General features: G+C 43.6%; 1 protein-coding gene across 1 annotated transcript in view; it reads right to left on the bottom strand.

Moving 5' to 3' along the window:
• ANK2 (ankyrin 2) overlaps nt 1–26,531 on the bottom strand; it is a 327,832-nt gene that overhangs the window by 148,615 nt on the left and 152,686 nt on the right. Inside the window, exons 6-9 of the mRNA XM_090036674.1 lie at nt 18,022–18,207; nt 17,552–17,575; nt 14,857–14,955; nt 13,299–13,397 (exon numbers count right to left, since the gene is read on the bottom strand). Of these exons, the coding sequence (XP_089892800.1) occupies nt 13,299–13,397; nt 14,857–14,955; nt 17,552–17,575; nt 18,022–18,207 (408 nt within the window). The remainder of the gene's footprint in view (nt 1–13,298; nt 13,398–14,856; nt 14,956–17,551; nt 17,576–18,021; nt 18,208–26,531) is intronic.

Raw genomic sequence — 26,531 nt, forward strand, 5'->3', positions numbered from 1 at the left:
GTACTTCTATACAGCCAAACAAATATGTGTTTGCACTGTGAATATACATACCTGGCTTCTCTTTAAATATATCAAGACTATTTGATAGTAAATACCTGACAGCACAGATTGGCTATCCAGTTACCCACCTAGGGGCCCGTCAGGCTTGTACAGCTTGCAGTGAGGTCCAAACTGTTACATCTTCACTAGTGTTGTTATTTGTGTCAGTGGTGATGTATAGGGGGTTCACGTGCACCACCTGAGAATGCTGGTGCACCCCCTGACAGGCTATGCTCCCTGCTTAGGCGATGGGCAGGAGGGGCAGGTGGAAGCACTAGTGCCCCCTTGAGAGCACTGGCTGGGGAGGTGAGCATCAAATAAGCACTGCGGCCACTTCCAGGAGTGCCACAGTTGCTTTCTGGTCAGCGAGATTGGCTGTCACTGACTGGTCGCTGTGGGGGGCACCAGTTGCCCATGATTTGTGGTATCTAGATTAAAGATAGCTCAGGTTTGTAAGCCTACTCCATAACCAGGCAATGGCCTAAAAATTAGTTGGTCATAACTTCAAGAAAACAATTTACAATTACTCAATTTCTCCCAATCCTCAGTTTTAAAGACACAGGCTAGGGACAGACGTTCAAAAAGCCTGAGCCTGAATTGATTCAGGTTAGTCTAACATGGCTAGGCTGTACCAGTTTGTAACCACACAGGCATTCCCTCTGGACTGAGAAAAATGCAGGCACGTGCCTGCAGTGGCTCAGGCTAGAAGCTGGGGAGCACTACAGCAGCCCTCCCTTCCCTTCCATAGTGCTGAGCTGAGGAGGAGTGTGGCCAGGCCCTGGCAGGATGCTCTAATTAGGGAGGGGTTCACCACCCTCAAGGAGCCAGCAGGGAGTTGATAGAGCATTTAGCACCCCATCAAGAAAACAAAAGCCTCTCTCATTAGTTCAAGCTCTTCTTAAACAACTTTTTCCAAGGAAGGAATGGAGGGACATTACCAGCTGACCTGTTAATTAGCTCCAAAAAGCCCTAAGCAGACACTGCCCTGTCCGCCTTACACAGACATCTCTCAGCATTAACTAGCATACCACATACTGGCTATGGTCTGTACTGTGGGAGAAGGGAGGGGGAAATGCCTACTTGAGCAGGAAGCGGCAAGGGAGAAATGGAATCCAGGCAGAGGGTCGTGGTCAGCCCTGCTCTGGAGCAGAGAGACCTGCCTATGGCTGCAAAGCATCTGGAATGCTGGTGGACTCTGGTTTAAGTTAAACCAGGAAGGGGTCTGGGACAGACATTGCATAAACTAGTTTGAGCCAAATCAGTTAAATCTAATATTACATTGAACCAGGTTTATCTCAAACCATTTCAGCCATTTCAAACTGCTTTATGTTCACTGAATTTCTGTTCTGTTACAGGTTATACCATTTTTGATCATTTAAACTTGTTTATGTATAATGTCTGTCCCTAGCCTCAGAGTACAAAATAGTTTCAGTGATAAAGTGATTTGAAGATTTCAGCTGAAAATTGCAGAAAGGATTCTTACTTTGTACTAAGGTATTAGTTTTTGGTGTTGTTTCCTGAATGTGAGGTGCTAGGTATGCCTGTTCTTACTCTCTTAGGGTGCTAATACATGGGCTCTGGGAGTGGGAGGAGAGGGGGGCACTTTAATTAGAGTAGTTTGGAGGCCCTCTCTAATTAAAGTACCCAGAGCATCTCATATCAGCATCCCCACGCTGAAAAATGGCAGCGAAAGCACTTTATCTAAAGCTTATCAAATAAGCTTTAGTTAAAGTGCCCTCAACCCCATTTTTCAGTGCAGGGATGCTAATATACGAGACACTGGAGTCTGCTGAAGCATGATTAATCAAGTCTGTTCTGACACACTGTAATTACAGAATGTCAGAGCAGGCTTGCTACTCATATATAGGTGCCCTTAGCTCTTACTTTCTTACTCTACAAACAGGTGCCACATTTGTCCTGGGATTTAATTGAGGATTTATCTATTTTATCTCAGAACAAAGTGCAGTCATTCAGATGTCCTCATCCATTGTCCTATAAAAAATCCTGAAAAGGTTCACAGGACGAGAAGCACTAAGGGTGCATCCAGGCGTGTGTGAACATTTGGTTCCCCAGGGAATGCCTATGCCACGTGTGCTTTGGTACGTGGCAAGTTGCCCTGCATGGTGTAGGGGAGGCTGGGGCCAGCACTGTGCTGGTCCCAGCAGCCTTACCTGGAGTCCTAGGGGCCTCCCGGAGCTGCAGCCACAGTGATCCTGCCAGGCAGAGTTTGGCTGGCAGCCTCAGTGTGGCTCGGAGTGGCCCAGCTCCACTCCTTAGCAGTGCATGCTGCCTGAGTGTACGCTAGATCAGGTTTCTTTTCTGTATTTTTTTTTCAAACCCTGGATATCCAAGGCTCAAAAAAAATGCAGGGAAAAAAACGGAGCATTGCACGCTTGGCCAGCATGCCCTTGCAGTTCAGAGAGCCCAGGACTGTGCAGTATACACGTTTGCAGTGCCACATATCGCACAACTGCACTCATCTGGACGCGCCCTAATAGTTTATCCCAGGACATCTCAAAATGTATCTGAACAGTTATCCCAAGTCGGAGTCAATGCATCCACGGTGGAAAAGCAGCAATACACTCAGCTGCTCACTAAACCCTGATTAGAAGGGTGATATGTACATACACCAATCACAGGATATTTCTGCTCTGAGACCAACACCGTCACAAACTATCCAGAGACAAATGCAACATCTGTTTCTGGGCCTAGGGCCCCAATTGTGTACCACTATAATGAATAGAAGCTTTGCTTAAATTAACTTCAGTGGATGCAGAGTTGAGCCCTGAAATAGGATTCAGGGCTCCTCAGGACCCCAGAGTAAACCTAACTCCTTTTAGCAATACTGACAAGGCAATATATTACAAATAGATTCAGGAGAAACATATTTACTTGGCAGTCTACTCCCACTCCTGGCTCTTTGTGCTCCATATTTTAATAAGGGTGCGTTTCATTCTCTTTGTTTGCACACTGACGTTGGCATTCCACTTTGTAAATGGCAAATGAAAGGTAGAATGGTGGGAAGTCTTGGAGAAAGCAAGATACATCTCCAGAGGGGAAAAAAACACAGCAAAACAAATCAAGACAGATGAATAATTTGTGAATGTGCTCACTAAATGGTACTCAGCTCCAGCACAAGAAAGTTTCTGTTTAATGAGAAACAAAAACAGGAACTAAACTGTAAAACTTAGGCTTAGCTAAAACCAAACCGAACCCCAAAAACCAAACAAAACTACCAACACAATCTTTTGGTTTTGAACTTTTATCTATGCTATAACTCTTGGAAAAAAATAACAAACAAAGACTTAGAATCCAGTTTATATTGCCGTCTCTCCTATACTACTTCCATCCCTGTGGTGTCTGTGTATCCTGAAGCAGTGAATTAAGCAATGTAAGCAGCATCAACTACATGTGATTCTTTCTCCTGTTTTGTCTTCCTCTCTCAGAAGGAAAGCTGTATTTTTAATTGCTATTTTATTCATAAACTTTAATTTTATTTATGATTTTTAATGGTAAGAAGAATTGAATTAGGGAAAGTATTCCATGCTAGGGAAAGTGCTATATTATGCAATTAGGACAGACCAATACTACATCAGTGAGAGGACTGTAATCACCAGATATGCAGTGGTATATAACAGATAAGCTCTCCGAGTAGCTAGTAGTCTACAGATCTAAACACTTTCATGCGTAACGTGGAACTATATCTATGACGTCCACTTCAATTATTTTGCAGCTAATTGTTGCACCAGGGTGTGACGACTGTAGGTGTTGTAGGCCTTGCTACCACTGCCCTGAGCTTGTTTTCCTACAGGCGGTGACAGGGTGGACTTTGGCTTTGGATCACCTGGTCTTCCAGGAAGTTGTTCTTATGTTTCTCTCCTGCCACAACTTTGATGATATTATATTGCTAGGAGGCAATGCCCAAGGTGATCCTACCTGGTTTCAACCCCTGTTTTCTTCTGTGGGGCTCCAAAACCTCCCCTTTACCACACCCTAGCTTCTCCAGATGGCACTCATAGTTCTCTGCAGCCAGACATTAATGCTGCCCATTGGTCTATTGTTCCACCCTCAGCCACCAGGGTGACCGTCAGCTTTTGTTAGGTGCACACCCCTCCAGGGCTGGCTTTGACCAGCACTCAAATATCCAAAAAAGTGAAATCCGACTGCTCTCAGTCTCTTTGTCAGTCCATGTCTCCTTCACCTGTGGTCAAGCTCTCATGTCCAAGTCACAACAAAAAAAAAAATCAGTTAATCTAGTCACTGCTCTGCACAGGCCTGCCCCGGCTTACTCATGAGCATTCACAGTCCCCACAGTAATTCTTCTGGCCTCTCCCCCGGATCCTCAGCTGTCACTCTGCTCCAAAGATTATCAGAAGCCTTGTGTGGGCAGACCTGCACCTGCCTTCCTCTCAGGGTCGCACCTGCAGCGTTTCTCTGGCAGGTTTTGCAACACTTGCCCACCGGACCGCTCAGCCGCTTCTCTCTCTGTGGCTTACAGGGAATCGACCCCACTCTGCCCCTCCCCGGGGCCGGAAAGCAGCCTCCCTCCTCCAATATGGAGTGAGATGCTGGTTCAGAAGTGTGGTGATTGCTTCTCTTTCCTTCCCGTCTCCAGGTGCAGCCCACCAGCCCTCCGTGTTGTAAGCGATGCTTGCTTTCTCTTTCCCTGTCTGTTGCTGCTAGCTGCTTTTCTTCGCCTGACCTCCCCTGCCCAGCATGTAAGGCACCTCGGGGCTTTTCTTTACTCTGTCTCACTCCTTCACACAGGGGCATTGGGAAAACACATTGGAGAGGAGCCCAAGGTAGCAGGCATGGCATCTTGACAAGTCACAGTTAAAGTGTCTGGGCTTTGAAGGAAAGCTAGTGGATATCCCAAGAGCACAAAACCTGCCATAAGAGGGTAATGGAAATTCACTGCAGCTAACTAACCTCATCATTCAATATTGTATGCATGATGAATTTAAGGACTAGTGAATACACTGTCTTCATAATGGGAGTAAGCAAATAACCCACATAACTGCTTTAGTATTCCTTAGCTATTTGTTGCATCAGTCTTGTATGTGATAATCTCACTGTGGACCTTCTGTAACCTAATTAACAAAATAGGTTTATTATCAGAAATCACATTAAAATCTGTAATACCTGAGAAAATTCATCACTTCTCTTTTCTCCCTTAATTGGCTGTCAAAACTAAAACCACACTTCAGAGATCTCTTGCCTGGTTTAAAAAAATGCTGTCCATTCTTTAACTTGTAAAATTAAGTTTGAATCTCTTTTATTATCCTTTCACTGCAGGCTAACTATGATACATTATTCTGTCATACCAGTTATTAAAATGTTCTCCTCCATCTTAAGAGTCTGGGAAAAAAAATGTTATTACAAAGGGTCCTAAATATGGACCAACAGGGGTATCATCTTGTTAAAAAGGGCAGAGCAAAGTTTAGGCCCACATAAATGAAGGTTGATGATATATAATTAGATTTTAAAAGACCTAATTATCAAAGGACTCTTCTAAACTGCACCTGCAAAACTCTTACAGTAGGCCTACAACTAAGGATCTTTGAAAAGTCTGCATGATTTCAGTGCACAAGGACAAAACAGGATCAAACCCATGCTGCAGAGATTATACTGAAATACAATACCACCACCATAAAAAAATACACCATGCACCACAAGAATGGTGTCTCACATCTTCATTTTTCCTCCTTCATGCCCCATCTCTTTAAAATCAATCAATGCAACTTCCACCTCTAGCTTTAAGCTTTTGGTCTCTTGGTAAAATTAAGTACAGACTATTGTAATCCTACATGCATGCTTTTCAAAACAAAGACGTAAAAAGCAGGGAAACAAATCTTAGTTGGTTTTGCCCAAGATGCACTTGACCTCACATATTCTACTTAAATAATTGTAGAATTATATTCAAAATGTACAGTATATTGCTTTTAGCCCCTAGCTGTACAACCTGTTGTCCTAGTTAACCTGTAGAACTTGTAAGCCTAGATATTTTTTCTTTTTCCCTTTTCCAAAAAAAAAGAAGAAAGAAGACAATTAAGATTATTTTTAGTTTGTCATTACTCTAAAAATGGCAACAATGGCCTAATGAAATATGTATACTTAAAATATATGACCATATTTGAGGAGTGAGAGAGCTTGTCACAGTAGCATTATTGCAGAACATCTATCATAATAACAGCTTTCTGTGCACATTCAAGGTATTGGCTTTGACCTATAGGGCTCTAAACAGTCTGAGTCCTATATACTTAAGGGACTCCCTTCTCCCTCGCACCCTACCATGATCCCTGAAGTCAACCAAGAGCAACCTCCTGTAAGTAGGAATGCTAACCTCATGAAGGAACACTTTGAGAGGCTGGATACCTTCAAGTCAGCCAGCCCTGACAGTTTACACGCCAGGGTACTTCAAGGAGTCAGCTAGCATCATATCTCAGCCCCTGGCAAGAATCTTTGAGAGCTCTTGGTGCTCTGGTGAAGTGCCCAAATATTGGAAGAAGGCCAATGTGCTGCCTATCTTCAAGAAAGGGAGGAAAGTAGATCCGGCAAACTACATGCCCATCAGCCTGACCTCTATCCTGGGGAAGGTCTTAGAAAAGATTATCAAAGAGGCCATTCTTAGCAGACTGGCCGATGGCAACATCCTGAGGGATAGCCAGCACGGGTTTGTTGTGGGTAGGTCTTGCTTGACCAATCTTATTTCCTTTTATGACCAGGTGACCTATCAGCTGGACAAGGGAGAGGAGATTGATATCGTATATCTTGACTTTAAAAAAGCCTTCGATCTGGTATCCCATGATCACCTCTAGCAAAACTGGCTAACTTTATCTTTATTAATGATGTGGACATTGGTGTCAGAAGCAGACTGGCCAAGTTCGCCGACAACACCAAACTCTGGGTAAAGCGTCCACACCTGAGGACAGGAGGGTGATCCAAGCTGACTTTGACAGGCCTAGGAAATGGGTGGATGAGAACCTGATGGTGTTTAACACCAAAAAATGCAAGGTTCTCCACCTTGGGAAGAAAAACCTGCAGCATCCTTACAGGTTTGGCAGTGCTACACTGGCTAACACTACGGACGAAAGGGACTTGGGGGTCATGATTGACTACAGGATGAACATGAGCCTTTAATGTGATGCTGCAGCTAGTAAAGCAAGCAAAATGTGGATCCATAGATGCTTCTCGAGCAAATCCCAGGACGTCATTCTCCCACTGTACTCGGCCTTGGTGAGGCTGCAGCTGGAGTACTGCATCCAGTTTTGGGCTCCACAATTCAAAAAGGATGTGGAGAAGCTTGAGAGGGTGCAGAGGAGAGCCATGTGCATGATCAGAGGTCAAGAAAACAGACCTTATGAAGAGAGGCTGAGAGCTATGGGACTCTTTAGCCTGGAAAAGCGCAGGCTCAGGGGTGATCTGGTGGCCACCTATAAGTTTATCAAGGGTGCTCACCAGGATCTGGGGGAACATCTGTTCACTACAGCACTCCAAGGGATGACAAGTTCAAACAGTCACAAACTCCTCCATAATCATTTCAGGCTGGCCATAAGGAAGAACTTCTTTACTGTCCGAGCCCCCAAGGTCTGGAATAGACTGCTGCCAGAGGTGGTTCAAGCACCTACTTCGAACACCTTCAAGAGACATTTGGATGTTTATCTTGCTGGGATCCTATGATTCCTGCTGACTTCCTGCCACTGGGGCAGGGGGCTGGACTCGATGATTTTCTGAGGTCCCTTCCAGCCCTGATGTCTATGAAAACTATGAAGTACTAGTACGTCAGTCAAGTCCCCTTGGTGAATATGCATGGGAGCTCGTTCTTGGCAGTTGCTCCCCAGCTCTGGAACTCTCTCCTTCTTGTGGCCCACCAGAGCCTAAGTCTGGACAGCTTTTAGAGGTGGTATAAGACTTTTCTACTTGGGCAGAAATTTAGCAATCAAAACTAGGCTAAGACATTGCTTAGTGGGTCTCTGTTTTATGTTCATATTTTAGTTCCCCTTTTATTCTCTTATTGCTCACTTTTCTCTTGTTGCTCTCATATTTTATAAGTCACTCAGTCAGTGGCAACATGTAGGCTGTGCACGTGTACCCCCTGAGAGTGCTGGTGCACCCCCTGACCACCACTTAGGCAGGCAGAAGTGCTGGTACCCCCCCTGCAAGCACTGGCTGATCACTGTAACCACTCCCAGAAGTGCCCACAGCCACTCCCGGAAGCAGCTGCAGCGGGGTTTCCCCCTCCCAGTCAGCGAGATCGGCTGCGGAGGTATCCCTCCCATCGGCAGGATTGGTCACAGGGGACTCCCACCCAGTCGGCAAGACTGGTTGCAGGGGGGACACGTGCCCCCTTGACTAGGTGGCACCAGTCACCCATGCACTCACTTCTCTTTCCACAAGCCCCCCTAAGCTGGGAAGAGAAGCATAAAAATAAATAAATAGATAATAAAATAAAATAATCTGTATATAGTGCAGAGCAACTGCATTAAGAGCCTATCACAATGGTGTCCTGATAGAAAATCATGACAGTCCTATTACGGCAGAAATCCTTTCCTGATCTAAAAGGTTTCCTTATGCTCATGAAAGGAACTGAAGAGCAACAGATTCCAAGTTTAATCTGTACTGAGGAAAAAGTGAATGATTCTCAGAAACTGGTTCACTGTCAATCCAACATGTGCGAATGCCTTCACTACCTTTTCTGAAGTTACTTTTATGACTCTTCCTCAGTCGTGATTTTCCTGGAGACTCATAATTCTGTGTGATATGTATACACTTCTGCTAGCTTCTCATTGGCTTCCTTTCCCTTCAATTCCCGAGTTCTCTCTCACTTAACGTGTGCTCAAGTGCCGCGCTTAACATGAGCACTTCTATTTTTCACCCTTATAGTAGATGATAACACATATCAGTATTACTTACTACCTGTTCCCAACAGGATCTCCATTCTCCCTATCTTTGATACCAGTTCCCAAGACCCAAAAGCCATGGTGCGGTACTGCTTGTCTACATCGTCCAGAATCTTTACCTGTGGAGATGACTCTAAAAAGGAAAATTCCTAACCAAGCAAATGTTAAATTAGGGAGCTGGCAATGTTCAGGAGGAAAACTGCCAATATTGATGAGCTCCATAACTACAACACCCAATTAAGGGAAATTATTGGACCAAGTAATCTTGTCTAATTATATTCTAATATTTAAAGTTTGGGATTTTGTCCAGATGAAGTACAATTATTATTATTTATTTTTTATTCTAATTGTGTCACAATGTACTGGGAGCTATACATTCATTACAGAGCATAACACCTCTCATACCCAAGAACATCAAATTGAAGCTAATGCAACTAAGCAACATTTTAGACGATTACGGGTGTATTTGTTCATCAACCTTTGTTAGGGCCCACCTACACATTCAAATGAAAGCTGTTGAAACCAGCTATACAGTTGTTACACATTTTCAAGCATTAACTTTGTATCTGGTTGGCTCTTTTTAAAGATGGATGGCTATTTTTTAGTGTGATAATTACTTTGCATAGGTGGCTGTTCTAAATTTAGCATGTGATTGACCAGTAAATTGTGTAATATATGTAATGTGTAGCAGGGGCCTTTGAATGATATTATAATTTGACGTAAATAAGGAAATGCCATTAGGATGGTAAAGACATGAGAGTAGCATTGCATTAAAGGGTCAAAAAGATAAATAACACCCCCCCCCAAAATGCATGTTATTTGTCTCTCCCTCTCTCCCTCTTCCCCCCAGACTTTGCAGTAAAAAAAAAAAAAACAGGATCTTTGCTATCGTATTACGTCCCAAAGTTATATATATATCTCTACTGCAAGCAGAAAATACTATTTGCAATTCCTGAAAATATATTTTTTCTTTTAAAAACCTCAGTCTCCGATGCAAAAGCATAATGGTATTGAGAATTATGTATATGTAAATATATATGTATATGTACCAGTGACAACTATCAAAGTTCTAGGACGCTCCCATAAATTACTAATTTTTAAAGATTTATTTTTTAACTACAAGTGTAAGAACTTCCAGAGGAATTCATTCTGTAGCACTTTTCCAAATACTTAGAGCCATAATTGTAAAATAATTGTAAAATACTTGAGACTCATTTAAAATCCATTAAAATTAACCTTCCCTTTTTGATTTATGTATCACCAAATGCCATGTAATAAAGAAAACTGAAAAATAAAATGAATGAAATTAATGAATGCTTTCAAAGCCATAGAACTTGTTCTAATGTGACATGGCAACCAAATATAAAGACCCAAGCTGCCAGATGAAATATCCTAATACATTTCATTTGACTACTTCCCATTTTTACCCTGAATTGCTACAAAAATGTAAATGCTTCTCAGGATAAATGGAAAGGAACACATGGAGGTGCAAGCATGTTAGTACCAAGAAAGAGGAGGCAGAAGTCTTTCCTTTACAGTACAATACACATATATGCATTGCATGCAACACACAACCTACCTCTTCATTACCCTACATACTCACGGCCATAGCAAAGCACAAGGCATGCGGACAAAGCAAAGGGAAAAGAAAGAGACACCAAGACCATATAAAAAGCTGGCATGAGGACATCAGCACGCCACAGACACACGCTGAAAAACAAAACCAAAGCTCTGGAATCTCCCACGCTGTGATGTATACACAGCTGCCTTCTCCAGCATGTCTTTGAGAAGTGAGAAGGCAGAAAATGAAAGCAAGGTAAAGCTGCTAACTGTGCAAATAAAAGCATATGTGCTTTGGGATACTTTGAAGATTTCACCAGTGTCTCCATGCCAAAAGTTTTGAGCTAATCTACAAACTGACAGGGGACAATAAGCCAAGAAAATGGCCATTCTCCTGAAGATAGATCCTTTCAAGGAAATTGTACGTCCTATTTGTATGGATTCATTCAGAATACACTTAAACTTAGCTGCTAGGAATGTATTTTGAGTCTATAAAATACGAGACGCTATTCTCAAAACTATTTCAAAATTCCATTTAGAAATATTTTAAGCCAATTTTCCAAACCTAAATTTTGTGCATGAAATGTGTATGCATCACTCTGAATTCAAAATCATAATTCCCTGCATGAAACAGCATTTGCACACAACTGTCCAATGTATGCCTATTTGCAAATATTTTGTTTGTGGTACACAATTACCATTTTAGATCTTGATTGTGCATATTTTACCCACATATTTTAGATACACATTTTGGATAATTTGCCCCTGAATAATTTATCCACCCCCTATCACAAATGGTAACATTTTCTCATAAACTGTACAGACATAGATGATTGTGCCACACGTCCTTACAGACTCACACATCAAATCCTAACCATACACTTAATTATAAGATAATTGTTATTGCCCTTGTAGCATATGAAGCAGTAGACAGCCGATTAAATTAATTTATGGTTACAGTGCAGTGGAGGGTTTGAAACAATCTGAAGAGCTGTTTATTGTGAGCAATATATTCTAAAATGCAACAGAGATTATTATTAGGATTATACAGGTTTTGAAATGGCTGCCACCGTCTCAGGCTTTCCAATGTTAATTATACTGTGGCTGAGAAAGAGTCCAATCAAACTTTTATATCCAAACTTCATCTGAACTTTGGAGTGATATTTGAAATTCAATTCATGATATGAATGCAAATGTCTCTTACGTATATACTGGTCAAACATAAAGCCCTGATTCTAACATCCAAACGCCTGGTGGCTTTTCAAAATCTAGGCTCAGGTCTGACATGATCTTAACCTGCCTTTGGTTGCTGGCCGTATTGAGAATGAACAACATGTTTAGCAAAGGCACAGTTCTTTAAGAACAGAACAATTGTTTCAGGGAGTAACCTGTTTGAAAAAGAGGAGTGATCACTTAGCACAAGGAACTACATTTTCAGAAATTACTCCAAAATGCAATTTGACAAAATCAAGCCTCCCTCCCCCGTAAACTGTTACGTCATGCCTGCTGTCTGGAAATGACTGGAAAAACCAACCTTGCCTAAGGGGTAAATTATAGGTTTGCTGCCCCAGGTGCAGATCAGAAAAGAAAGTATGAATTCAAGTCACACAAGTCTCTTTCTAGTTCCTTCCCCACCTCCTTTGGGGGAAAAGGTTTGCCGCTGATACAGACCAGTAAGAGACCACTCACTTCCGCAAAACAGAATTAACTGGTAGCTAATGCCTTCTGGGCTAAGCCAGAATTTCATACCATTCTCCACCCACCTGTACTGAGGGTGGGGATGAGCAGTGGGATCACTAGAATTGTGTGCCTCTTCCCATTGGGTAACCTATGATACAGGTACAAGGTACACTGCACAGCAGACCTAGGGAGTGCCTTTAGGGCCCCATTTCCCTGTATGACATGTTAACGGTTGGAGAAATCTTCCCTTAGATCAAACAACTATCTTTAAATACAAAAGTAGGATTCTGAATATGAAATAACTCCCTAGGATATTTTTATGAACAAATTGTTGGAGCTACCTTTGAAAATTTGGACATGTCAAAACAGGTTTCATTATGCGAAGAAACTGTTCAACAGTTCTGAGTTGTATTCACCTAAGTATTTTCTCTCGAGTGATATCTACTGTATTTTCTTGCATACAACACACACTTTCCCCCACTCCTAATTCAACGCCCTCCTCCAAATTGAGGTCTTATGTGGGGGAGCTGATTTTTTTCTCAAGACAGAAGCACCCTGCTTTGATCCCTCCTCCAGAATGCTGTAGCTGTGGTATTACTATTCAGGCAGCTGAGAGAATCAATGGACTAAATGGCTCATTCCCCTTTACTCCACAAGTGTTAACAATTGTTTCCTCTTTTTAAAGGTCTTCATGTTCTGTTAATCAAGGCAACTTTACTCAGGGCAATTTTGCTCTATGCTGGCTGCTCCTGGTCTCTCTCCTGTTTCATAGCCCTGAGAACTCTAGCTCTTTTCAAAAGCATAGATCCACCCATGATATCTTCAGTAACAGCTAGGTTTTCAGCTTTCGTTAAGCAGGCAAGGCAGGGTGAGTCATCTGAAGTTTAGGCTCTGTCCCTGCTCTATTGAGCCATAATTCTGGAAAACATTTCTTTTTCTGGAGCATGCTGTATGCAAGAAAATACAAAAATATCGTGTTCACTTTTTGAAGAAAAGTCAGGAAAGGCACTATCAATGAAGCAAAATTTCACTAACTTTGAATGTTGGCATTCCCAGCCTTTGGCTAAAAACCCCCACATATTAGTGATAACACAATATTCAGGGAACAGAAACACTCACCCTGGTTTTGGCATCGATCTGCCCTCCACGATCCAACAAGAGCTTCACCATGTTTGTGTTTCCCCTTTTGGAAGCCACATGCAGTGGGGTGATTCCATTCTATACCATGAAAAGAACAAACAAAGAGCATGATGGACTTTGAAGTGTATAATGGGTATGACTCTGTCTTTGGATCACAAAAGAGAGGAACATAAATAAGTATAGAGAATAAACAAGGATGAACTTGAGCTAGGCACACACATCATTTGAGCTACAGCTCTTTAGAAAGGCTTTTTTTAGACATGTACCTTTTCTGAATTTTGGGATACAAAGAACGACACTTGCCCAAACACCAAACATCACAATCTCACAGTAAGACAAATAAATAACCATACATCAAAGCCTCAATTAGTTAATATTCACTGCACAATGATACATTTAGATCACTGCAGCATGCACAGCATGTTAGTTCAGGCACAAAGGGACCTTATTAGCATAACAAAGTCAGTGTCAAAAGCCAGGTCCTAATTAGGCAGAAAAATTGTCTAATTGCAGGCATCTCAGGTAGGGAAAATGTATGTTAGTTAGGATATCAGCATAAACATACGATCTTTCCAAAAGGCAATGCTTCACAAAAGAATTCAGTAAGACCCCGGCAATGCAAGTGAAACAAAAGATTAAGTGGAGATAGCCACACACATATTTATATCAGGTACCTTTTTGATACTAGATGATTTACCGCAAATATGTACTATACAATAATAAATGGATTGTATTATGTAAGCCAGTGGTTCTAAGCCTTTTTGGATTCAAGGCACCCTCATCAGACTCAAGGTACCCCTGCATAACTTTTGTGAATGGAGCAGCACCCAATTGCAGAAGTAAATATATTTATTATAGTGCATACCTCCTTGCCAAGAGGCCAGGCAGTGAGGTGGGGGAGCAGCTAGGCAGGAAGAGCCTGATCTGCTTATCTCCTCACACCTCATTTATTTCCTCACACTACCTGTACACCTTTCAAAGGATCTCCCTGCACCTTAGGTTGCCCTGGCACCCTGGTTGAGAAATTCTGATCCAAGCTGTACAGATGTTTTTCATGCAGAGAGTGCTTTTAATTCTTCAGTATTCATATTCTGTTTCATGTACACATGTATAATGTATGGTGCTTTAGATATATTCACAAAGAAGTGTAGTGTACACTGAAAAGGTAAAATCAACTTACTCCAATAAATACTGAAAATTTATGGGACAGGGTTAAGACTGCGGATGCTATATACATATGTATAATATAGTTGACGGGGGCAAGAAACTTTAAATGAGTTAACACAAGGTAAACATTTATATCCTTGTATACTTTCCATTTTGGAATAAAAATGTGTTGCCATTGATCTCCTGAGCATTCTGCTTAAGTGCCAGAAGCTGCTGTTAAAGAGATTTGTGCAAAAAGTCATCTAAGCACATGGTAAAATTTTACCTGCACTTTGCTTTGCACCCTGCTTTTGATGTAAATTGTAAACAAAGTTACCATCCCATTTTCACTGAGAATCCCATCTAAGAAGAGAAGAAGGTTTTTCCATACCCTGGCTGTGAAGTCCACTGCAGCTCCTCTGTTGAGCAAAAGTGTCGCGACATTGACATTTCCATAGTGTGCAGCTATGTGTAAAGGTGTGAAGCCACTCTACAAAAGGAAGCAGTTTTAGTTAGGGAAGGCATTTCATCAATGCTACATCATCAGCTTCCTTAGAGACTTTAACAGCTTTCAGCAAACAGGTGTGTTATGTTAAGCTGACTTGGTGTTCTATAATATGGAACAGGGTCTTGAACAGAAAATGAATGCAGGCTTCCCCTACTACAGAAAGCTCTTCTTTTTCATTATCTGTAAGTCTATACTGTTGGCCACTGGCAAAAGAAATATTTCAAATGCAAGTCTTTTTCTTCTTATCAAAAGACAGAAGCAGTGCACCCTTGCAAAAAATCACATTTTACTGTTTCATAATGTACTTCTGTCTAACAAACAGCAAACCCCTAAATTTCTCTTAGAGCAGCATATTTTAGCAAAGAATTCCCATCTTCATCTGAGAAAATAGCAATCATACCATCTTTCAAGTATTCAAGGTGCTTCACTGTTGGTAGGCAGCAATAATTACACTATAATTAACTGTAACATTTTCCATTTTCCATATAACATTATACTGAAAAGACCCCAGAGTATTTCCCCAACTAAATAATGCCAAAATGCCACAAAAATGTAACTGCCTCTGGGACAGGATGTGCTTGCTGCTTCTATAGAATACAAAATGCTATAAACAGCATGGAAAAGGGTAGTGCTACCCAAGAGAACTTTTACAATCTTTTCTCCAATGCCTGATGAAGGGTGTTTGTGCCTGAAAGCCTGCAATTAAAGATTTTTTTTGGCAAAAATCTTGTTGAACTAATTAAAGGTATCATCTCTATTGCGAGTCCTGATGGCAAAAGGGTAGTGTATTTCAAACAAGAACACTGAGTAAACCTCTAGTGTAGAAAAAGGGCACGTCTACACGTCACCCTACGTTGCCGTACTGATGTGCTATGTCGCCACACTACACGCTACAGTGATGAAGTGATCACATGAGTCTACACATGACCATCAGCTACTTTGCTGTCATGGCACACTCCCCTGTTTTAGCATGCTGATATGGTGAAGTAGTGGCTAAAACTAACTGTGCAGTGTGCACACTGTGCAGTACAGGCAGTTATTGCACTGTGCTTTAGTAATAAAAGGAAGTCCTAAAGCACAGCACAGTAACAATGTCATCACAGGGCAACATGGGCACACACCCAAAAAGTAGCAGAACATTCAATGTTTATAGGGAGTAGATAGGCCCTTTTTAATAAAGTCTTCCCTAGAAGATCCTAGACTTGCTTAGATTGTGTTCTTTGTGTTCTCCTGCTGTTGATTATGGAGGGAGGAGTGAAATGTTTTCTGTTTCTAGAAAATCCTATATTGCATACTAAAACCTGTAACTTTTAGTGTAGGGATCAGCATTTTAACCTGTGCACGCAGTAGCAAAACACCGGGGATGTTACATACTGGAAGCAACTTTATTCCCAAAAGATGCAACAGTCAGCCCATTATTTTAATTTCATTCTGTTCATTTCAAAGTCAGGCCTGAGGTGAGCAAAGTCTAAGCAGAATCATGCACTCTTTAAACTGCTGACCTTATTGCTAGGGGTAGGCTATCATGAACATGCCTTGTAAGTGCTGGACACATTCACACCTGTGCTCACATGTAAAGCTGGCTCCCTCACCTCACATACACAACCACCCCCCCACCAACGCAACTGCTTAAGCATAAAGAGCATAGACACAACTTAGTGACTGCATTTTGGAAACAATTCCTTTTCATTATGGTGGTGGTATTTTCTAAGTATCGCATAGTCAATCAGTACAACAGACACAACATTTCCGTTGGTACTGCTTTCAGAACCAGTACTTCTAGAAATAACTTAAAAATATGATGGCAATCTCTATATGAAAATTTTAACTATACAGGGATATGTCTATTCGCTGCCTCCTATTGACTTCTAAACATTTTATTGAAATGATTTCTCCATTCTATTTGTTACTACAGATACAAGTACTTTGAACAAGTCTTCATCTTGGAACGCACTCCTTTATGTATTATCTTTTCAGCTTTCCTGCACAGAAAATACATAAAATGTGATACATCTAACTCGCTAACAGGTTGTTTATCACGTTTTATATTTTGGTCACATTTTACATCTATGCTCTTAACTGGTTTAGTCCTTTTTCAAAAAATATTCAAAACACTGCGTGCCAAGCTCACATACTGTTACACCTACAACAAACTGGCATATCCCTAACCCAGGACAGATTCTTTACTGACAAAGAAATTAATTTTTGCCGTGGTATTGGTTTGGCAGGTGTCCTAAGAGTCCTCATTTAATATGCCTAGTGAATGTTTCTCATAATTACTCTTACTGAGTTTTAAAATACCTGTTTTTGTACCTCTATCTCGATCCCTTCTTCCTTTTGGCTAAATGTGAAGACTTTTTAGTTGATTTCATCATAACAACACAAGCAGAAAAAAATTACAAAAGAGGAATAAAAATAGGATTGGTGCTTCATAGTTTCTATCACTTGTATGGGTTGAAAAAAAAACTCCTTAACTGTCATTTTTAGTGCTAACTAAAACAGAAAAGAAATATGGCTGCATAAAGAAGAGCAGAAGTTACTAATTAAAAAGTAATTAAAAAAATGTGGATCTCGGTACCTCAGTCGTCCTATTCACCATCATCTGATGCAGCATCATTTGAAAAAAAGAGGAAAGATATTACAGATTGGCTGGGAAATAGCAAACTAAGTTGCTTGTTGAAATGAGTTATGTTGTTATTACGGGAAAAGCCATTCAAGCATGCATTAACACCACATACAACCCATGCTCCCATGGGCCCCAAGCCATATCTTATTTAACATGGAGAACTCAGTTATCTGCTTCCACTCTTGTTTCTTCTTGTCCATAAATAATGAAGGAAAGCAGATTTCCAAAGGGACAACATGCATCAAAAATATATAGCCAAGCGTGGCAAAGCAGATATTTTCCAGGGTGATCCTGGATTTAGCAATGTCTTTTTTACCACAGAAGAAGCTACTTTGGCTTCTTATTTTGAAATGGGTTCCCCATCCCCAGAAATGTTCAGTCTCATGATTACCCTGGCCACCTCCAGGATGAAGCTTTTTTACCTTGGACTGGACATCAGCATTGTGGTCATTCTGCAGAAGGAGAGCTGCTGACTTGGTATCATCTTTTCTGGCAGCAATATGTAAAGCTGGCAGCCTCACTTTCCCCTTGGTGTCATTTTCCAGAAGAATGGCCACTGCCTGATTGTGTCCCTGCTGCAATGCAACAGCTAGTGGAGTGAAGCCATCCTGATAAGAGTGGAAAACAAAATATACTCCATAAAATGAATGGTGCAACAACATCAGTCACACAGCACTGTTCACACACAGAAATGTGTGAAATGTAGCTTCCCAGTCACTCTCAACCTGTGGGTCATGACTTCCAGTGAACTGTCCAGCATAGAAGGCACAAAAAATATCTCAATTTTGCCTTAAAGCATCCACGAAGTGCATTTTACTGGGAACAGTTAGGTTAATACCCGATGTATCTGGAAATCTCACTCTTACAAAACACTCTTCCAGGTTGGTGAACCTCCTTCGGCGGGCTTTAAACTAGGCTCGTCGGGGGAGGGGGAAGATGACGGCGGAGGAGACGATGAGATACCAGGCCCAGCAACAGCCAGCGAGCCCAGACCAATGGTCATAACGGAGAAACAGGTAAGCGATAGGGGACGGGGCATTGCTGAGACTAGGGGGTCAGTGGGCACAACCGCTGAAGGCCTCAAATGCCTCTACACGAATGCTCGAAGTATGGGGAAGAAGCAGGAGGAACTCGCCCTCCTCCTAGCTGTCACCAGCCCTGACATAGTAGGGATCACAGAAACGTGGTGGGACTCATCGCATGACTGGGCGGTGAGTGTCAAGGGCTATAGGCTATACAGGAAGGACAGGATAGGAAGGAAAGGTGGAGGAGTAGCACTCTACATCAAGGAGGAATATACTTCCTCGTTAATTAGCATGGGGGTAGAGGGGGGGCACTCTGAGGTGCTCTGGGTTAGAGTAAAAGGCAGTCCAGGGGAGAGAGACTTAACGGTGGGAGTCTACTATAGACCTCCCAACCAGGGAGAAGAGCTCGACCTGGAATTCTTAGGTCAGCTTACAGAGGCAGTGAGGGCTAAGGATGTGGTCATCATGGGGGACCTAAACTTCCCAGACATCTGCTGGGAGGAGCAGTCAGCCAAGTCTGATCGCTCACGTCGGTTCTTAGCCAGACTGCAGGACCTCCATCTAACCCAGGAGGTGCACAGTCCCACCAGGGGAGACGCCTTGTTGGACCTAGTGCTGGCCACGGGTGATGACCTGGTGAGGGGGCTGCGGGTGATGGGCCACCTGGGAGACAGTGATCATCGCTTGCTGGAATTCACCATCCAGCGTAAGGTGGCAAAGGGCTGCAGCAAGGCAACAGCCCTAGACTTTAGGAGGGCTGACTTCAACAAGCTAAGGAGGATAGTTGGGGAAGCGCTGAGGACCCAGAGGGGAAGGGAATCAGATGTCGAAGGTGAGTGGTTGCTCCTTAAGGAGACGATCCTCCATGCCCAAAGGGAGGTAATCCCAACAAGGGTCAAAGGGAGCAGGAGGGCACATAAACCCCCATGGCTCACTAAGAGCATCCGGGAATGTCTCCTTGCTAAAAGGGAGGCATATACCCAATGGAGAGATGGGGTCATCGCCAAGAAGGACTATGTTATAGTCGCCCGAGGATGTAGGGGGGCAGTCAGGAGGGCCAAGGCAGAGTTGGAGATAGGACTAGCTTCCCGGATTAAGGACAATAAGAAGTCCTTCTTCAAATACATAGGGGGTAAAAAGAGGGTCCCGGGTAATGTGGGGCCCCTGCAGGACACGATGGGCAACTTAGTCATCACGCCAGATGACAAAGCTAACATATTTAACGATTTCTTTGCCTCTGTCTTCCTAAGTAGGGACCAGTTCAGCCACCTCCCTGCTGGGCCCCCCTTGGCCTCCGGGAGAGACACGCCTGGGCCAGGGGTTAGCGAGGAGTTAGTTAGGGTACTTCTGGAGAAGCTGGACGTGTTCAAGTCCGCTGGTCCGGACGATCTTCACCCTAGGGTTCTACAGGAACTGGCTGAGGTCATTGCGGGACCCCTGGCACGGCTCTATGAGCACTCGTGGTGCTCTGGCGAGGTGCCGGAGGACTGGAAGAGGGCCAATGTGGTCCCTATCTTCAAAAAGGGAAAAAAAGAGGACCCGGGAAATTACAGGCCAGTTAGTCTGACCTCAATCCCGGGTAAGCTCTTTGAAAAAATTATCCTGGCACACATCCAGGAGGGCCTTGCGGGGGAATGCATGCTCAGGGGCAACCAACATGGGTTTATCAGTGGCAGGTCTTGTCAGACCAACCTGGTGGCCTTTTACGATCAGGTCACCAAATCATTAGACGCAGGGGTTGCTGTGGATGTAGTCTTTTTGGACTTCCGGAAGGCTTTCGACACTGTCTCTCACCCTGTCCTCATCAAAAAGCTGAGAGACTGTGGTGTCGATGCCCACACGGTCAAATGGGTCGCCAGCTGGTTGGAGGGCCGCACCCAGAGGGTGGTAGTGGATGGGTTCTTCTCGACCTGGAAGGATGTGGGCAGTGGGGTCCCGCAGGGCTCGGTCCTCGGGCCTGCACTGTTCAACATCTTCATCAGTGACTTGGATGAGGGGGTAGAAAGCACCCTGTTCAAGTTTGCTGATGACACTAAGATGTGGGGGGATGTGGGTGCACTAGAAGGGTGCAATAGGCTACAAGCTGACCTTGACAGGTTGCAACGGTGGGCGGATGAGAATAGGATGGGGTTTAACACTGATAAGTGCAAGGTGTTGCACATGGGGAGGAAGAACCGGCACCACACTTACAGGTTGGGGAACTCTCCTCTTGCCAGCACGGAGACGGAAAAGGATCTTGGAGTCGTCATTGACTCCACGATGAACATGGGCCGGCAGTGTGGGGAGGCAGTCAAGAAGGCCAATCGTACCCTATCATGCATCCACAGATGCATCTCGAGCAGGTCCAGGGAGGTGATCCTCCCCCTCTATGCGGCACTGGTCAGGCCGCAGCTGGAGTACTGCGTCCAGTTCTGGGCGCCACACTTCAAGAGGGACGTGGACAATATGGAAAGAGTTCAGAGGAGGGCCACTCGTATGATCAGGGGTCAGCAGGGCAGGCCTTATGAGGATAGGCTACGGGACCTGAACCTGTTTAGCCTCCACAAGAGAAGGCTAAGGGGGGACCTTGTGGCCTGCTACAAACTGGTCAGGGGGGATCAGCAGGTATTGGGGGAGTCCCTGTTCCCCCGTGCGCTGCCAGGAGTGACCAGGAATAACGGTCACAAAATGGCGGAGGGTAAGTTTAGATTAGATATTAGGAGGCGCTACTTCACAGTCAGGGTGGCTAGGGCCTGGAACCAGCTTCCAGGGGAAGTGGTGCAGGCTCCTAGCCTGGGGATTTTTAAAAGGAAGTTAGATGAGCACCTTGCCGGGGTCATCTGACCCCGGTGCTCTTTCCTGCTAAGGCAGGGGGTCGGACTAGATGATCTACCTAGGTCCCTTCCGACTCTAGCTACTATGAAACTATGAAACCAAGGCTAAGTCTGCTCTGCAGGTGGTGATTTGACCAAAGCATCAACAGACACAGTTAATCAAAACAATGACACAACATCATGGACTTTAGCCACCCAAAGTAAGTATCCAGAACCTTAGAGGGCTTGCACAATCGACACTGAAGCCCATATCACCATGTCGTCACAGCTTCGTTGCTTAAACAAGTTGGATTACAAGTATCCTGAGCATGTGTACCTGTGTACAACCACACACCAAACCGCAGTTTAGGCACATACACATAGCCTAAAAGAAAACATAGACCTTGAATTTGGTCAGGGATGGATGAGGGGATAAGATGTATGGTAGGTGAGTATGAAATGGAGAGAGAAGCATTGGGAGAAGGAATTATCATGTTGAAGCCAGTAGGATAAATTTGACTGATGCCCATCATCAAAAGGAAGAAAGGGAGCAGATTGAGGGAGTTGGGTCAGAAGAAGAAGAATTTGATTGGGTTTGAAAGAGAAAGGGAAAGATATGAGAGAGAGAAAGAAAAATCTGAGGAGCTGTAAAAACTTGAAATCATCTAGATAAACATTCAGACTTTCGAGCTATTTCCCAGATTTACCACACCAGGTTCATCCCTTGGTAATCTAATACCTTTTTACTACTTTTTGCATAGAATTCTGGCTTGATGTTGTAAATGTATCCTGTTATAGCTACTTACTCGACAGAGATTAATTTATCTGCTGTGAATTAAAGAGGATGAACAGCTGAAGGAACAGCTGAATTGTAATTCTAAGGCTAGGGTAGATTAGGTAGAGAGATGGCTTAGTGCACTGACCTTTCACCTCCGGAAACATGAGAGCAAATCCTGGATTAGCAGGACAAATGTGAAACTGAGTTAGGTGGTCTCATCCTCATTCCCACTTATTCACATCACGAAAGCACCACAGAATTCAATATTATTGGCTACATCTACATAAGGGAACCTCAGATGTTGAACACATACCCTTTTTCCCATAAACTTTCTGTCCAGGGGTCCCCATTCAGCACTACTGTACTATTTTTTGAGACAGAGCATTGTTGTGTTCTAGTCCAAGGGCATCAAACTTATGGAGTTTCACAGGTTGGATGAGAGTAGCTGGGCCGGTTTGTGGGCCAGATTGGGACTGAGCCCTTCTTCCATGTGGAGGGCCTGTGACACTGGGTCTGGCCCACACGCTGCAAGCAGCATGTGTTGTCCCTGGCTCTGCCCTGGGGCTTGCACTCCGTACAGAACATGGGTTGGACCTGGCACTGCATGCAGCACAGAGGGTCCAGGGCATGGGCTGCATGTGCTGTCCCACCAGATTGGCTCTGCATGCAGGCTCTGGCGCTGATTGAGGTCAGGCCATGGGGCTGTACCAGAGCCAGCGGAGCCTAGTCTGACAGGATATTGTATGCAGTGCATGCCCTGTGCTGGTCCCCTGTGCTATGTGCAGCACACAGGGCACCGAGTCCAGCCCACACAACGCATACAGTGTGGAGGGCCAGGGATGGCGTGTGCCCTATGTGGCATGTGCCGTCAGTCCAGAGGGCTACAGGCCAGATCCTACAGCTCCATGGCTAGATCCAGCTATGTGCCATGTGTTTGACACCCCTGCTAGAGCCAATGTCAGTTTCTGTCTGACATGGATGTCATTTCAGTGGCACCTCCAGTTCTGGCTGTCATGCCCATTTTGTTTAACATATGATGTAGTAGGGATGGAGTTTTGGTCCAAGAAATATATGAAAAGCCAGGGTATACCCCTTCCCCCGATATCTTTTATTGGGCCAACTGTATACTTGGGAGACATGTTAGAAACTTTTGGGCACAGAGTGTCCTCCATTGCCAGGACTGGGGGGCACTTAGTGCTTGAAAAATTGGACAATACACTTGGTCTAATAAAACATATTATCAAAAATAATCTTGCTTCTTTCTTAACATAGTTATTTACCCCCCAAAAAACAGCAGGATCACATCTACCTATGGAACAGGAAGCAGCTGAGGCCATTTCCTGACACTACCCATATGCATGCAAACTATTAATCTTAAAAGCCCTAGCAGAGCTGAAGAGTCAGGGGGCATGTCTACACATGCATTTATGTGCTGTAGTTACAGCGCATTAAGTTTAGCACCTGTAATAACAGGTGCTAACTCAATGCACAGTACAATAGCAGCGGCGCATGCCTTTTAAGTGATGCTAATGTGCAGTAGAATAATTCTATTGCGTATTAGCACAATAGCATGGCTTTTGCTGTGACACTTCAATGAGTGAATTAGTTTACAGTGCATTTAATGTCTCATATAGATGCACCCAGGGAGGGGAAACACATATGACTCTCAGGGATGTTTGGACGCTTGAGATCAGACTACAACCAGATTAGTTGAAACTGTGATGGCCTACAGATTCCTTTTGCTAATAGATATATTTCTATCAATCCCAAGCACAAAACTAAGGTACAAAGTACTTCTGTGACAAAACTAGAGAAGGTGGATAAGGATTGTAAGTGGACTTAGATTGTTGAGTTCCAAGGTTCTGTCGTGATTGATTTGCAAACTGTGTGTTTCTGCCAAGTTGCCTGGCATTCGCACAAGATTTTATATCTTCAAAAAGCTCTAACAGTAATACGATCTCAACCAATGCAAGGCAAAGAAAGGATTATTTTAAAGCCATCACCAAATGCTACAGTATCCACTGAATGAAGAGCAAGTAATGCAGCTGTTAGCCCCAGCTAGTCCAGCTTTTAAGCAAGGAAAGCCTGCACAAATGCATCACCATTTCAAATCTGCTCTTTGGCCAAAGTAACCCATAGTGGGAGAGTTTCCATACTGGTTGGAAGAAAGGTAACAAATGCAAGGAAAGGCACAGATGGATGAGAAAAAAAATGAAAATGAAGAGAGGGGGCAACTTTCCTATTACTATTTCACATTGTACAAATGTTATATGTGGAAAGATCAGTAATAAAGTTGACAGGATTTATAGAACAACAGCTGTTCACTTCCATTTCTTCGGATAGAAGGAAAGCAATTTTGACAGTAAGAGAGCAATGGGAAACAGTGAATGCAAGATTTGTTAAAGATGATTTCCCTTCGTCACCTCCCATTTCTCTCATTTACTGAGCTTTGGGAGAGAAATTAAAGCCTTCCCAGTCTCTACTGTCCTTTTATGGGTAGATTCTCTTATCTGTTGCACTGCAATTTGCAACAACTGTGGCGTTTACTCTAGATTCACATAACTGTAACAGGGAACAGGGCTCTAATTTTGGTGTGCTCATATATATGTAATCTATTGGCTGAAAATAGATCATCAGAAGAAGCAGCAGCATGCTCTGTAGTGTTATTCCCATTAAAGCATTCTCTTATATATTTGGTTTCCCAGTTAACAATAGAGACATTTAATATTCCAACACTTGACAAGAGACATACAGAGATGCCCTCAGGTCCCAAACTTCAAGGGCCTCCTGAGGCCCATTCTCCATGGTTTTTCAGTCACAGGAGAGAGCTTGGCCCACAGTATTTGCCTTTCTATATTAGTTTGTTTCCCTTGGTCCTATTTTGCATGAACCCATGAAAAATTCTGTGTACGCTGTACTTGGAGATTTAAAAGAAGCACTGGCTCTGAAAGGTAAGATGTGACAGCTGAGCTGCGATGCTATCCTTTGCCAACATTATTTGCAGTACCTTACATTATAAGGATACATTTTATGACATGTTCCAGGCAAAATGGCTTACATTTGCTTCAAAAAAATGACTGAATGAAAAGCCCAGCTCATCCAATTCTATGGACTGTTTCACTATATAGGATAATGGGAAGAAAATGATAGCTTTCCTTGTAGAAAGGGCAGGTAAAGCAGCATGGCTAATTGTGCTGGTGAAGGAAATAGTAATGACTTCATTCCTAAAGGCTCTCATGGGATTTGACAAAAATGTCACAAGAAAACCTACCTCTGCACCCAGTGGCAGCACCCAGATGAGCACAGCTGTGCAGTATTTGACGTGTCTGTGGCACCACACACCGCACATGTTCCTGCAGTGTTCCCTGCACTGTCAGGTAGCGGCATGGGAGAAGAGGGGTGGTTTGACCCTAAAATATCGCAAGGTCAAAAAAAACCTGCGCAAAAAAAAAAAGCAGGGTGGCCCAAGCAGAGGTAAAGCAAGTTGCCCAAAACCAGAGCCTAGCTGGCTGGAGCCACACTCCAGCTACCATCCAGGATTGCTGTGACTGCAGCCCCGGAATGACCCAGGACCTCAAGCAAGGCCAACACAGTTGTTGTTTCCAGCCTCCCCTACCCCACCTGTAGTATCCTGCCACGCGCCAGAGGGTGCGTGGCAGAGGCATTCCCCAGGGACAAGTAGCAGCAGCACAAGATGTGTCACTGCATCTTGTCCCTGGCGAAACAAACATCCATGCTCATACAGACGCAGCCTGTGGGTGCATCCCACATGCAGGGACGTACAAATTTGTGCTGTTGCTTTTTGCCACTGTACATGCTCCTGCATGTTAAGTTTTCTGTGGGGCAAAATGCCCCACTTTGGGGAAACGGACTCCTCCCAGCATGATGAAGGAGCCAGGGGTCACTTAAACCAGTGGAGATGCTCTGATCCAGCCTCCAGCTGCTGTGGCGCATGCTCCTGGAGCATGCACTACATGGATTTTTTTGCAGCATTTTTTTTTTTTATAGTGGGAGTTCCTGGTATCAAATTTTGGTGCCGCGCTGCAGCATGGCAAATAGTTGCACATGCACTGCCTGTGGTTTGCAGCATCTCAAACGGTTTTGAGGTGCTGGAAGCCACTCGTGCACACTCATCTGGATGCACCCTGTACCTCCATGCTAAGAGCATAGAAGCACACTGGCAGTACAGGCCCAACAAAGCCAAGCTGTCATGGCTTCCTCTGCCTGATACAGCTGTAAGAATATACCCAACAAGGGTTCACTAATGTTTATTCAGATTCCTTGGGGCTTGATGAGGGAACAGTACATATGCCACATCCTTCATACATAGATTCTAG

This window comes from Crocodylus siamensis, chromosome 2 (genome assembly GCF_052110815.1).
Source record: "Crocodylus siamensis isolate JL-2025a chromosome 2, ASM5211081v1, whole genome shotgun sequence".
Taxonomy (NCBI): domain Eukaryota; kingdom Metazoa; phylum Chordata; order Crocodylia; family Crocodylidae; genus Crocodylus; species Crocodylus siamensis.